The sequence below is a fragment of the Xenia sp. Carnegie-2017 genome, unplaced genomic scaffold, assembly GCF_021976095.1.
Source record: "Xenia sp. Carnegie-2017 unplaced genomic scaffold, XeniaSp_v1 HiC_scaffold_20, whole genome shotgun sequence".
Taxonomy (NCBI): domain Eukaryota; kingdom Metazoa; phylum Cnidaria; class Anthozoa; order Malacalcyonacea; family Xeniidae; genus Xenia; species Xenia sp. Carnegie-2017.
Window position 1 is genome coordinate 9,443,573 of NW_025813483.1, and position 12,283 is coordinate 9,455,855.

Consider the following 12,283-nt stretch of genomic DNA (forward strand, 5'->3'; position numbering starts at 1 on the left):
CTTCGCGACACGCCTGCATCAAAGGTTACCGAAGCGAGTTGCCCTCCCGTGATTCTCTATTCTATACTTCAAAGGGTAAAATTAACACGCACGCACCCTATTTCGACTTCCTTTTCGGCGCTCTCTGCTTTTATGACGTAATGCAAATATTGACTTCCACAAGGAAATGATCTCGTTGCAATATCTCGTTGCCATGTTACCACACAAGCTTCCGTCTCCAGCGACAAGTGTTAGCAAAAGCTTGCGTGTATTCTTATGGGATTTTTACCTTTTTTTTCTCGCTAACCGTTAGTATGCCTGAATTTGCCGACGAAGGATCGAATGAGAAAATCCAAAATCTTGAAAGGACAATACGAGTATTTTTTATTTGATACGATGTCAAACAGCATGCGATTTTGTTGGCTTTACTTGTCTAAATTTGTCAAGTTTTAACTCCGTGATTCTACTTTTGTATAATTCAAGGCAAGAGAAGAGCGAATTGTGGCTCTAGAAACGGAAAATGCTATGCTCTACCTTAAACTCGCTGATGTAAGTTGTATATAAGTGGTTGAGAATTGTATGGTGTCGACCACAGTATAGTGAATGTACAGTAAAGGCCGCTCCGTTGAATATTTTCGTGCCGTAACCACGCATATCTTATCACGCGGGTGATTACCATAGTGGCAGCCAGTCAATTGCGTTTTTCGCTTGGTTTTTGTAACGGCAGCCAGTAATTTAATTAAACATACTGCTGCCATTTGCACAGCGAAGTGGATCTTCCTGCGGTCTGTTCTCCAAACTGTGGCGTGAACCGAGAGCGTTGATTGAATTTTAATGTCGGATTTGTATGATCTCTTAGTGACCATCGACGATCATTCGTGATAAAACTCGAAAATTTTAGCCACAAACTCGGAATTGGTTGAATTTTGGGAATTTGAAAACGAAACAAAGAACGTGTTAATGTGAACCTTTTTAAAGTGGTTCTTATGACGTAAAGAGCTTTTTTCTGTAAGAACCTTTTACCTAGGAGTCTTTTTCGTATACGAACCTTGTCCAACTAGGAAGCTTTTTCTTATTAGCCTGCGTCATACTCCGCCTTGTCTTTCTACGAAGTTTTTGTCTTTTTTACAGAGCTTTTTTATATGCGAACCTAGTCTTTCCACGTACATTTTTCATGTGCGTACCTTGTCATTCTACGAAAATTATTTATGCACGAACTTTACATTATTCATAAAATCCGGAGAACTTTTATTTTTAAACAATATAATGCCTGGATTACCAATCTTTAAACATATATATATATATGATTGTACATAAAAGATAACAGTTTCTCCGGATTTTAATTGAAAAAAAAATGTAAACACAATAAAATAATAACTACTTATAATAAATACATTGCACTATATTGTTTATACACTTTGTATATATATATATATATATATAGGAAGTTTATAATTTATGATTTTCCGTATAAAACAGTGCTCGATGCCCGAGAGCAGAGCGTAAATATTGATAAGAAGAAGAAAAGACACAAAAACTACAATTTCATCCCGACAAGCCTGTTTCGTGATTGCTCACTCTTCAGGGGATTTAATGATTTAATTTTCATTAAATCCCCTGAAGAGTGAGCAATCACGAAACAGGCTTGTCGGGATGAAATTGTAGTTTTTGTGTATTTTCTTCTTCTTATCAATATATATATATATATACAAAGTGTATATACAATGTGCCCTCCCGGCTATCACCACAGTGCAATGGTGACTCCTGCACTTGGGACACAGGACGTACGGTTTGTATATAAGTTACATATAAACCGTCCTATATATATATAAGTTTTCATATGAAGTTCTCCGCTGGCGTACAGAAACGTTTGCAATTTTAAATTTCAAAGCAACGTTTTTATGAAGTTTGATTTCATACCATTTGCTGTTCATTACTTTAAAAATCGAAACCATTGAGAACTGTTTTTATTACTTGAGAACCGTTGTTTGGTAGTCAAATGCTACATCTCTTTAACAGTGAAACTTTCCTTCACGAGTTGGATGTAGATCGTCCAGGTTAGTGGAGTCCTGAGAAGAGCTGTACATCCATTCAGGACTATTCGCTTCATTACAATCATTTGGACCGAAATTTGGACGACTATGCGAAGAACTGTGAAGATAACAAACGCCAAGCATGTGTACACGTCAGTTAACACTCACATCAACAGTTCTCTCCATTGAACTAAAATACATGGAACGCTACCTCAAGCAAATAATTGAAGCCATATCTTACGCCAGACACGCGAGATTTTAACCCAGACACGCGTGTTTAGTGTTTTGAGATTCTCTCGCGGAATAATAATTGATTGACTGCACACGCGTGTCTGGGGTGAAGTCTCGCGTGTCTGGGGTAAAATCACGGCTTTAAAAAATTATTAAGGTTTTGTATTACAGGTAGCGTTCCATGTATTTTAGTTCAATGGTTCTCTCAGGACTCTATTGACCTGGACAATCTGCATCTAACATTTAATCACTGTAAAGTTTCCTTTGCAAATTGTTGTGTTATTTTTAAACTCAAGTGTCAAGGCTCCCTTCATCAATCAAAGTGCAATGCATCGCATCTCCGAAGACTTTATCAGAATGAAATCAAAGTGAACAACAATATGGCGTCGAATCTCGGTATCTTGGAAAATAAAGTGTCTCTTCTCAGACATGATCTAAGTGATATAACAAAAATGGTGAAGAGCATACCAAAAGTAATGGAAAAAAAGATAGCCGATTCGAAAATAGCTTGCGAAAGGTTCCTGTGGGAGAATTCTAACCTTGATGGTAAGTGTTTGTACAAAAGCTCTTATTTGTATGAGTTCATCTATTTGGGTCGACAATATGTTAGCGGGTCGACAATACGTTAGCAGCTCCACAGCGACTTTTTTTAATACTGACTGTCAAAGACTATTGATCTTTTCAAGTCTGTTGTTGGTGGGAGGACCCTAGCCTTTCCTGGACTCTTATTGGCTGTGCAGCGGGCTGAATTTTACAATATCTGACCGCTGTGCGGAATCCTTTATCCAAATACTTGACCTGAGCAAAGAGTTTTTTAAAAAGGAGATTATCAGCCAACTTTTGATTTTTATTTTAACAAAAATTTTGAGTTTTCCAAAGTAAAACGAACAGCAAAGTTTTGACTGTTTACTTAGCCGCTATTGTTGAATTTGACTACTCAATCTAATGAGATTGTTTCCTTTAGCCAAAAATAAATACGTTATATACCGTTTGGATCGGTCGTAAAGGAAAAATATTTATTCTTGGTTAAGAAACGTCCCTCGGCCTGCAGGCTTGGGCTATTTTGAGACATCGGAAAATTCTTTTTTTCATCCAGACCTCCCAGCCTGTAGATAACATGTACATACTTTTTAGATATTCGAGCCAAATTATTGGAAACTGAAATAGCTTTGGATGAAGCTTTGCAAAGAGCCTCGGCCGAGAAATACCGAAGGAGAACCTTGCATAATGTCTTGGTGGTTAGTGTCCAAAACAATTTGATCATTTTTGGAGGATTTTGAGATAAGGACCCAGTTTCTATACACATATGTGATGTGTGTATTGTTTAGGAAATGAAGATGTTTACTGTGTTTGCACAGGCTTATGCAAACCGAGGAGACCTTTGGGAGAACTCGAGAGCAGATTAAGGTAAGGCCGAATCCGAAGGTCGAGTGTTGCATCTCCTCGAGAGTTCTTACAAACGTCTCTCAGGTTTGCATAAGCGAGTTCAAACACGAAAAATATCTTTATTTCTTTAAGAAAGTAACAACAATGCGAAACAGACAAATTTAAAGCAAATGTATTCACGAATGATTTGCACATTCTCATTGATTGATTGATTTTCATTGGTCGAGCTCAGACGATTTGTACATGCTCACGCCAACACAGCTGTAGACCAATCAGCGCACGCGTTTTATTGTTCTTATTTAATAAATGTTTATGCAACATTGGTCTTAACTTTTCAGGAGATGCGTGGTAATATACGTGTGCACTGTCGTGTGCGACCGCTGATTGCCGCTCTGGATTCCGCCGGCCCCAGCAAGCTGGGAACCTTTGGAAAAGTAGAACAAGTTGTGAGAGTTGTCGACGACGAAACTGTATGTGTCCAACCGAACAAGAGCATGTCGGGAGGTAGCACATCGCAGAAGAAGATGTTCGAATTCGAAAGAGTATACGAAAAAGATTCCACGCAGGAATTTGTATTCCAGGATGTGTTACCGTTGCTTACGTCACTTCTCGACGGGTAAATAGTCTCATGTGAACCTTTTCAACCTCGTAATTATTATCTTTCTCACGTCCGCTGTTTGTGGGTGATTAGTTCGAAATGAGTTTTTCAGTTGTCTTTTATCAAAACAACGCGGAAAATATTAATTGAAAGAAAATGTTTGTAGTTACAACGTATGCATCATGGCTTATGGTCAAACTGGATCGGGGAAAACGCACACGATGGTCGGTGGACATACTTTGGACGACGATATCGACAGCACCGAAACGGACTATCCACTCGAAGGGATCATACCCCGTGCGGCAAGAGAGATCTTCAGGTAAGGAACGTGGATCATCGGAAACAGTCTTTCAATTTGAGGCTTGGGGGTGAAGATGAAAGGAGGGACACGACTGTCATATGAACAAGGCAATTTAAATAAAATATGGTATTTCAGGAAGGGGGAAAAATTTCTTCAGGAGGGTCCCTTTTGATGATCATACCTCGCGTTGCTTGGCAGATATGAAATTAGCAAAATAGCCTAAATATGATCGATGCTGACGTCGTTTCGGCTACTCCGTACAGACTAAGCATTGTATTTAATTCGCGATGTGATAGGCTTATGACCGAGCGTGAAAACCAATCAGAATCATATGACATGGAAATTTCCATCTGCGAAATATACAACAACGATGTTCGGGATCTGCTCGGTGACAAATCCACGCGGGTAAGAACGCTTTGCGTGCGATGTATGGAGTATGAATTTCTAGTGATTTAATGTCGTGTTTTATTAGGCTGTCAAGAAAGATGTCTACATTAACAGCGATGGTTCGACTGAAATACCTGATTTGATCACACGGTATGTAGCGTACAAATGCGGAATAATATTCCACAGAAAGTCAGCTGTCTAGTGATTCTTGTGTATACCTGAGCTCGTGCGAAACTGGAATGTCCTTGAATTCGAATTGAAATATTCGCGACCTCAAAAGTACTTGAGTTTATTACAATGTTTTCGAAAGTGCTCTGATTTAATTTTTTTTCATCCAATTTTTCTCAACATGTCGTCGCATTGCTTTCTTTTCAAAAGTGGAGCTCAAACTTAAACTTAATCCTTTGCCTGCAATAAAAAGCCACTCACGTTGTATTAAGGGTTAATGTCAGAAGTTTCAAGCCTGCCAACATGGCGAGCTTCAAGCCATACGAAAACACACCATTAAAAACACACATGCACAAAGATTCATTATCGTAAAGAAAATATAGCTAACAACTTGTTTCTGAAGTTTGAAAGTTTGCTATCCAATGGATGACGCTATCCAGGCTTCGTGCAACCGAACCCAGAGCTGTAAAGGAAAATATATGATGTTGTTTTCTCTCGTAGCTACTGCTAAAAAAATAATGTTTCATTGGAAAATGAAACATTATCAAAGTATCACTAAAGTAGGGCTTTTATTATGTCTATTAATAGTTCACAGCGTTTGATTGCTAATGAAATAATGATACACTTTGTGATCTTTGTTTTGTAACGTCCAACCAGTCACATAACAACGTGGAATAGGAATTTTTAATGCGCGCTAATTCGTCATGATGTGTAATAATTGGACTAAACTAAATGGAACGCTATCTGAAGCAATTAAATGAAGCCAAATCTTACACCAAGACACCCGAAATTACACCCAAACACGCGTGTTTACTGTTTCGAGATTCTCTCCAGGAGTGAAAATTGATTGACCTACGCACGCGTGTTTAGGTGTGACCTCGCGTGTCTGGGTGTAAGATTTGGCTTCAAAATATTATTAGGCTTTTCTATTACAGGTAACGTTCCGTGTAGTTTAGTTCAATGTGTGTGATAGTCGTATCATATGTTATGGCGTCCTACCAATGAGGATGAAAAAAGATTCGCGCTTTTTATTAAATAATAACTTTTTTTACAAGATATTGGGAATCATCAAGCCAAGGTTTGTCGAGTGTGTTATATGTTACACGTTTTGGTGATGAACTTTCACTGTTTGCAATTTTACCTATGTGTTTTTCACACGCCCCGCCCACCCGTGGAAATCAGCTTCGGTTGTCCGGGTCAGCGTGTTTAAATAAAGTCATTCTATGTATCCATATTCCTCTAAAGTTCTCTCTTGAACACAGGCTGGGCGTGAATGGTACGGAGTGGGGAGGGTTACTGGGGAACTCACCAAAAAAAAATTTAAAATTTTGTTGGGCAAAACTTAGTGACTTGTCGGGCAAGAGAATTAAATTTCTGAAAAATTCTTGAAACATTCGCGGATCTAATTCCTTTGTTTTGATTTGTATTTTTTTTGCGTACAATACTACTGATCGAAATCGTACGAAAAAAGAATTTTTCATCGTAATAGTATGCACAAAATTGTAGCACACTCTTTTGTCTGAGAAGATCTTGAGAGTCGAGAGCGAAGTTTCCTACTTGTTTTAACTGAACCAATCAAAATTTTGCAAAATTGGCTGATTCTCACCACTCCGTATTTTTTACGCCAGCTCCGTTTCCAGTGCGCAAGAAGTCATGAAGTACGTACGATACGGCATGAGAGAACGTCACGAAGATGCCACGAAAATTCATGCGCACTCCAGTCGCTCTCACCTTATAGTCCAGTTGACGTTGTACACGTCATCCGGTCAACACTCTACGGCAGCAAAAGTGACGACGACGGCAGCCTCGCCTACCGTCACTCCGCGTGGCACAAAAACTGGCGGAGCTCACGATAAAGAACAAAAGAACAAACCAAAGTAAGCAACAGCAAGTTTTTCTCTTGTGATTTTCAATCTTGGTGTTTGAGATCAATATGACATTGGAAGAAGCGGTTATATTGGCGTACCAAACAAAAGAACTTTGTTAAAAATCTTTTCAATTGGTGCACCAACATGGCGGCTGCGAATTCAGACGAAAAGGCTCTATGTCAGGGTGGCCCGCCCAAGAGTTTTGTTCGATACACTTTTTTCCAGCGGTCTTTCAACAGTCGCGAGTTTCCGTAATAAATGATTTCCACATAGTGTTCTCCGTATCCGAGATGTATTCTCCTGGAGATCTAGGGTAGCTGCCCTTCAAGTTTAGTGCTGGAGGAGTGGCATAACTTCCCGTCAAATTAGTTATGAAGCAATGGCATAGCCACCCCTCAAATTTAGTTCTGGAGCAGTAGCATAGCTACCCATTTATATATGTATATATGGAGTTCACTGGTTTAGTCTTGGAGCAGTGGTATAGCTACCCCTCAAGTTTAGTCTTGGAGCAGTCTCATAGCCACCCCTCAAGTTTAGTTTTTTAGCAGTATCATAGCCACCCCTCAAATTTAGTTTTTTAGCAGTCTCATAGCCACCCCTCAAGTTTAGTCGTGGACCAAGGGCATAGTCATTCCTCAAGGTCAGTTTTTTGGCAGTCTCAAAGCCACCTGTCGTGTTAAGTTCTGCTAAGTAAATATTTTGATGTTCACTTTCTAAAATAAGCAGCCAATTTCCAAAGTTAATAATCTGAAACTTACATTACAACAAGACCAGACGAACAGGCTGACTAAGCAACCGTTCGGAATACAGTTGCAATATTTCACGCTGCGTTGTTCGTTGTTTATCTTTATTTGATCTTAGAATTTGTCCTTCATTGCCTAACATGACTATTTTAGATCGTTATCTTCTTCCGGTTCACCATTACACCAAGAAACTCTCTCCTCTGGTGCTTTGACTGTCAAAACAAAACTGCAGTTGGTCGATTTAGCTGGAAGCGAATGTGTTGGTAAGTTGTTAATTATATTTTTAATTGTATTTGCAAAGCGATGCTAAACTATTTCAGTGTTTTATGATATTGACGTGACGTTTTGCGGCATTTGATTGGTTTAGGTGTCTCGGGCGTGACAGGGGCTGCGTTAAGGGAAACGTCGTTCATCAATAAGAGGTGCGAGAAAGAGTACATACACTGTTCATACACATATTTAACTACCGTGTTCATTAAAAATTATGTAATGGTTAAACGTGCTTCCCACACTTGTCAACGCATGCAGTCATTTCATCAGGAATGATATGTTGTTGAAAAGTTTTACAAAATATTCATACTTTACTGTATTTTTTCGTCAAGAGTGATCCTGATGTTGAAATTTAAGCTCTACGTATGTACTGCAGTCCAATTTCTTCATCAAGAGTGATTTCATGTAGAAATTTAAGCTTTTGTATGCCCCCCCCCCATTTTAATGTCTTTATCAGGAGTGATCTGATGTTAATACTTCAGTTTTTTTATGCTCCTGTCTAGTGTGTATCATTAGAAATGATCTTATCTCATCTGATCTTCACCTTGAGTGATCACTCGATTCTAGTGTCTTCATAAGAAATGATCTGGTGTCGAAACTTGAGTCCTTATATGCTCCAATATAATGTCTTCATCAGGAGTGATCTGATGTTCAAACTTGAGTTCTTACATACTTCAGTCTAGTGTCTTCATCAGTTGTGATCTGATGTCGAAACTTGAGTCCTTATATGCTCCAGTCTAATGTCTTCATCAGGAGTGATCTGATGTTGAAACTCGATTCTTTATATACTCCAGTTAAGAGTCTGCATCAGGGATGTTGACACCGGAGTTTATATATAGTTCAGTGTAACGTCTTTTATCGAAACTTGTATACTGTACCCTCAGCAACACTCCAGTCAACACTTCATGCGATTCTGATCAATTTATTCTCGATTTCTTTCACAGCTTGAGTGCTTTAGCTGATGTATTAGGAGCTTTGGCCGTGCATCGTTTCCATATTCCCTACAGGAATGCCAAACTTACTCACGTCCTTCAGGATACCATTGGTGAGGGATTATATGCCATGTTATAAGAACTTCAAATTCAGGCGAATAATTAGTAGTAGTATTTTACTTTTTACATATTTGCCGTTTCTTATGAAGGCGGTGACGCGAAACTCTTGTTGATGTTGTGCGTGTCGCCCGTGCAACGCTTTCTATCCGAAACGTTGCAGTGTCTGGGATTCGGGTCACGTGCAAGACAAATTGCACGCGGTCAGGTAAAGAAACGTAAGGGGACTATACCTCCACCTCAGCAGTCCTTAGGTAAGTGCTTTGATTTTTCCCTACGTGATATTTTTGACGACCTCCCGCGGTTGCCTCCATTGTCTTGATTAATGGAAAATATCCTGAACGAAAAGCATTTCCAAGCGTCGCTCCACTAATCTTAAAGTGGGAAGGTTACAGGAAGGATTGTCGATCCTTCCCTGCTTATTTATTGCGAAAATGTTTAGAAAAATTCATGGCATCCGAAGAGACTTGCTTTTCTATCTACGCGTGTTAAACATTGACGAGTGTGATTTTTTTCGTCGAAACTCAATCTGAGTTTTGCAGGTGAGAGGTGTGTGGGGGGGGGGGAGGAATTCGTATACTCCCCAAAAGACACGCCCTTCAATTCACGGCCCGTAGAACACAACTCAAGTGTTCTTTTAAAGCAGAAATCGAGATGCCCCTTTATATAACGCAATCAAATTTGCGTCACTTAAAATATACGGTTTCCAAACTTTTTGGGGCGATAGGTCGTGGCTAACAAGAGTCCCCAAACATTGGGGCTCATAGTTGTATAACTATTAAGTGCCACGTCACTGGTTACGTCATACTTTATTTTCGATGATCGCAATTTATCAGAAAACGCGCGCTTAAAGTCCATGAAGGTAAATACTTGAAATGGCAACATGATTATTTTTCAGATGTTAAAGATGTAGTCCCTACAGTTAAGTCTGGTGGAAGTTTGTCCAGACTTCCAATACCAAATGTTACTAAACGTCGCGGTTCCAATTCTTAACACGAATTTGGTGACATTGACTTTTCTGACAAACATTCATTATACATGGTTCTGGCACCAAAGTAATGTACAATGCATCTACAAAACACATAGTGATGAAAATGAGTGCAGAGGACTTGAGATACTATTGTCCTGAAGAACTATTTTTATTATAGTTTATTATATCAATTGCATTAACCAACAGAAAATCTACTCATGTCAAAGATTTTTTAGCAACAAAGTAAACACAGTGGTAGATGGTTTCCATCATTGATTTCTTATTGCCTATATATGTTGATTTCAATCTGTCTTCTTTCAGCATTTCAAATCCAAATTTGTTCACTATAAGTTTCCTCAACTGCTCATAACTAATCTCAATAGAACATTCATTTTGCATGTCTGCAAAATGATACAAAAGTGGGCCTAGGTTTATCCAATATCCACCAGGCTTGAGAATATGGTTGATGGTTTCTACATAAGATATTATATTGTTGGCTGTGTCTATAAAGAAGCAGGTTGCAACACAATTCCATTCATCAGCAGTCTCATAAACATCCGTGAAGTTACCGGCATTCATAGAGAAGTTGATGTTTCGTGGTAATTGAGTGGGGTCAATGTCGGGTATCTTAATGGCTCGTAATTGATCTTCAGAGGACATGTTGTTGCAAGTCTGGTGCACAAATGGATATATGGTGGTATGATAGGTACCCTGGCATTTATTGAGGATATAGTTCGAAGCAATAAGCATAAACAAGCTCCATTCATTTCCCTGAACAGTATAACCAAGTTTTGCCAGATCCACCATTAGACGAGCAAGACCAGCACCTGGGACTAGTATGGATACGTCACAAGGGTTACATTTGTCTGGTGGATATAAACATTTTATTTCTTCTACAATAGGCCGGTAACACAGATCTCTTTCCTCGGCACCTTCGTCGCTCCAATCACGTACAAACTGTTTAATTGTGGTCAAAACCTTTTCCATAAAGAATACAGAAATCTTGTTATCCAAGTTCATTTTCATATCCACGTGATGGTCGACATTTTCAAAAATATACCCTAAAAAGTGACGTTTACTTTATTTAGAAATACTTTGGCAAAAAAGAGCACAGTAGCTTGCATTCACACAGATGTACGTTTTTCAATAAATCAATTATAAACTTGGAAACATGACTGTTTATCGGACTCACGAAATATAATTGTGAATATCTGATTCAAACAATCGAACAAACGAGTCACCCTTAAAGACGACATCGTTCTGTCAGTGTCAACCGTCAACTATCAGTAAAACTCACGTGTCGTACAGAACTTTGTCGCAGAAATTTGAAGGCCTACCGCCTAACCCATTTTATACATAGTCTTCAGGCGGAAGAAGATTGTGTTTGGGTTTCAGCCCGTCCTTACCGGTATGTCCTATAATTTCAGTGATAAATTTATGATTTTTATCGATACATCGCCTTTGTTTTTCCAAGTTGTCCAAGTACTTTGGCAGTCGTTTGCGGTCTTGCTCGTCTAAGGAGAGAAAATCTTTTTTTGCCTTCTCGATCCTTAAGTACGAAAAGTTTTGGTAATGGAGAAAAGCGCTGACAACCTTTGCAAAATGTTCTGCCTCTTTATCGGAGCTTTCGACGGAATTTTTAGAGCCATTGTTGGAATTGATTTCATTTTGAGTGGACGCCATATTGTGTTACAATTTTTCATCTTCCAAAAGGTGATGAAGAAGACGCCGGAGTGCGGTCGCTTTTTCCGAGACAATTTATTTTACTTCTTTATCATTGTTTTGGTTTTTGCATCATATATCATCATCCTTTGCTGTCGAACTATCTAAGCGCAATCGTTTTTAATGTCCACACTCCTAATACTCTTCTCATTTCATATTTTTACTCAAAAGTACATCAAGACTTAAGTTCAGGACTCAAAGGATATTTTTATTGTACGAACTAAGGAGTACAAGTTGTTTAGTTTTTTGTACAGGAATGACCTCGCGTCAAAACCTTTGTAGACAGGAATATGATGAGACAGCTTTTAATTGACATCACGCGATATCCAACATCGTTGATATTTGATGATAAAACTCGGGTTTTTAAATGTCGCTGAAACTTCGCTTCTCTAGCGTTAATAACAGGTGTCTTTTTAGCAAAGAAAACTTTATTATACAGCAATGTTCTAACAGAATACGTGTCCTCTGTTGTTTTTATTTCCTTCATTTGTCCATAGATCCATAAAACATAATAATATTCAAATTTTCATTCATCATGTTCTCAGACAAAAGTTCTTTGTCTCGGTCTTTGCATATCA

The 12,283-nt window shown here is 38.7% G+C and overlaps 2 protein-coding genes across 2 annotated transcripts; one reads left to right on the forward strand and one right to left on the reverse strand.

The window, feature by feature from the left end:
- Positions 1 to 207: 207 nt before the first annotated feature.
- LOC124440904 (kinesin-like protein KIF25) lies at positions 208 to 10,259 on the forward strand. Its single transcript, XM_046991325.1, has 14 exons — positions 208 to 356; positions 463 to 528; positions 2,540 to 2,789; positions 3,378 to 3,481; positions 3,968 to 4,245; positions 4,394 to 4,546; positions 4,825 to 4,933; positions 5,001 to 5,065; positions 6,712 to 6,960; positions 7,848 to 7,957; positions 8,062 to 8,116; positions 8,909 to 9,009; positions 9,106 to 9,267; positions 9,912 to 10,259. The coding sequence occupies exons 1-14, from the start codon at positions 294 to 296 to the stop codon at positions 10,004 to 10,006; spliced, it is 1,860 nt and encodes a 619-aa protein (XP_046847281.1). The 5' UTR covers positions 208 to 293; the 3' UTR covers positions 10,007 to 10,259.
- On the reverse strand, positions 10,129 to 12,276 carry LOC124440907 (carnosine N-methyltransferase-like). Its single transcript, XM_046991330.1, has 2 exons — positions 11,390 to 12,276; positions 10,129 to 11,044 (listed from the first exon to the last, which is right to left on the reverse strand). The coding sequence occupies exons 1-2, from the start codon at positions 11,664 to 11,666 to the stop codon at positions 10,200 to 10,202; spliced, it is 1,122 nt and encodes a 373-aa protein (XP_046847286.1). The 5' UTR covers positions 11,667 to 12,276; the 3' UTR covers positions 10,129 to 10,199.
- Positions 12,277 to 12,283: the final 7 nt, after the last annotated feature.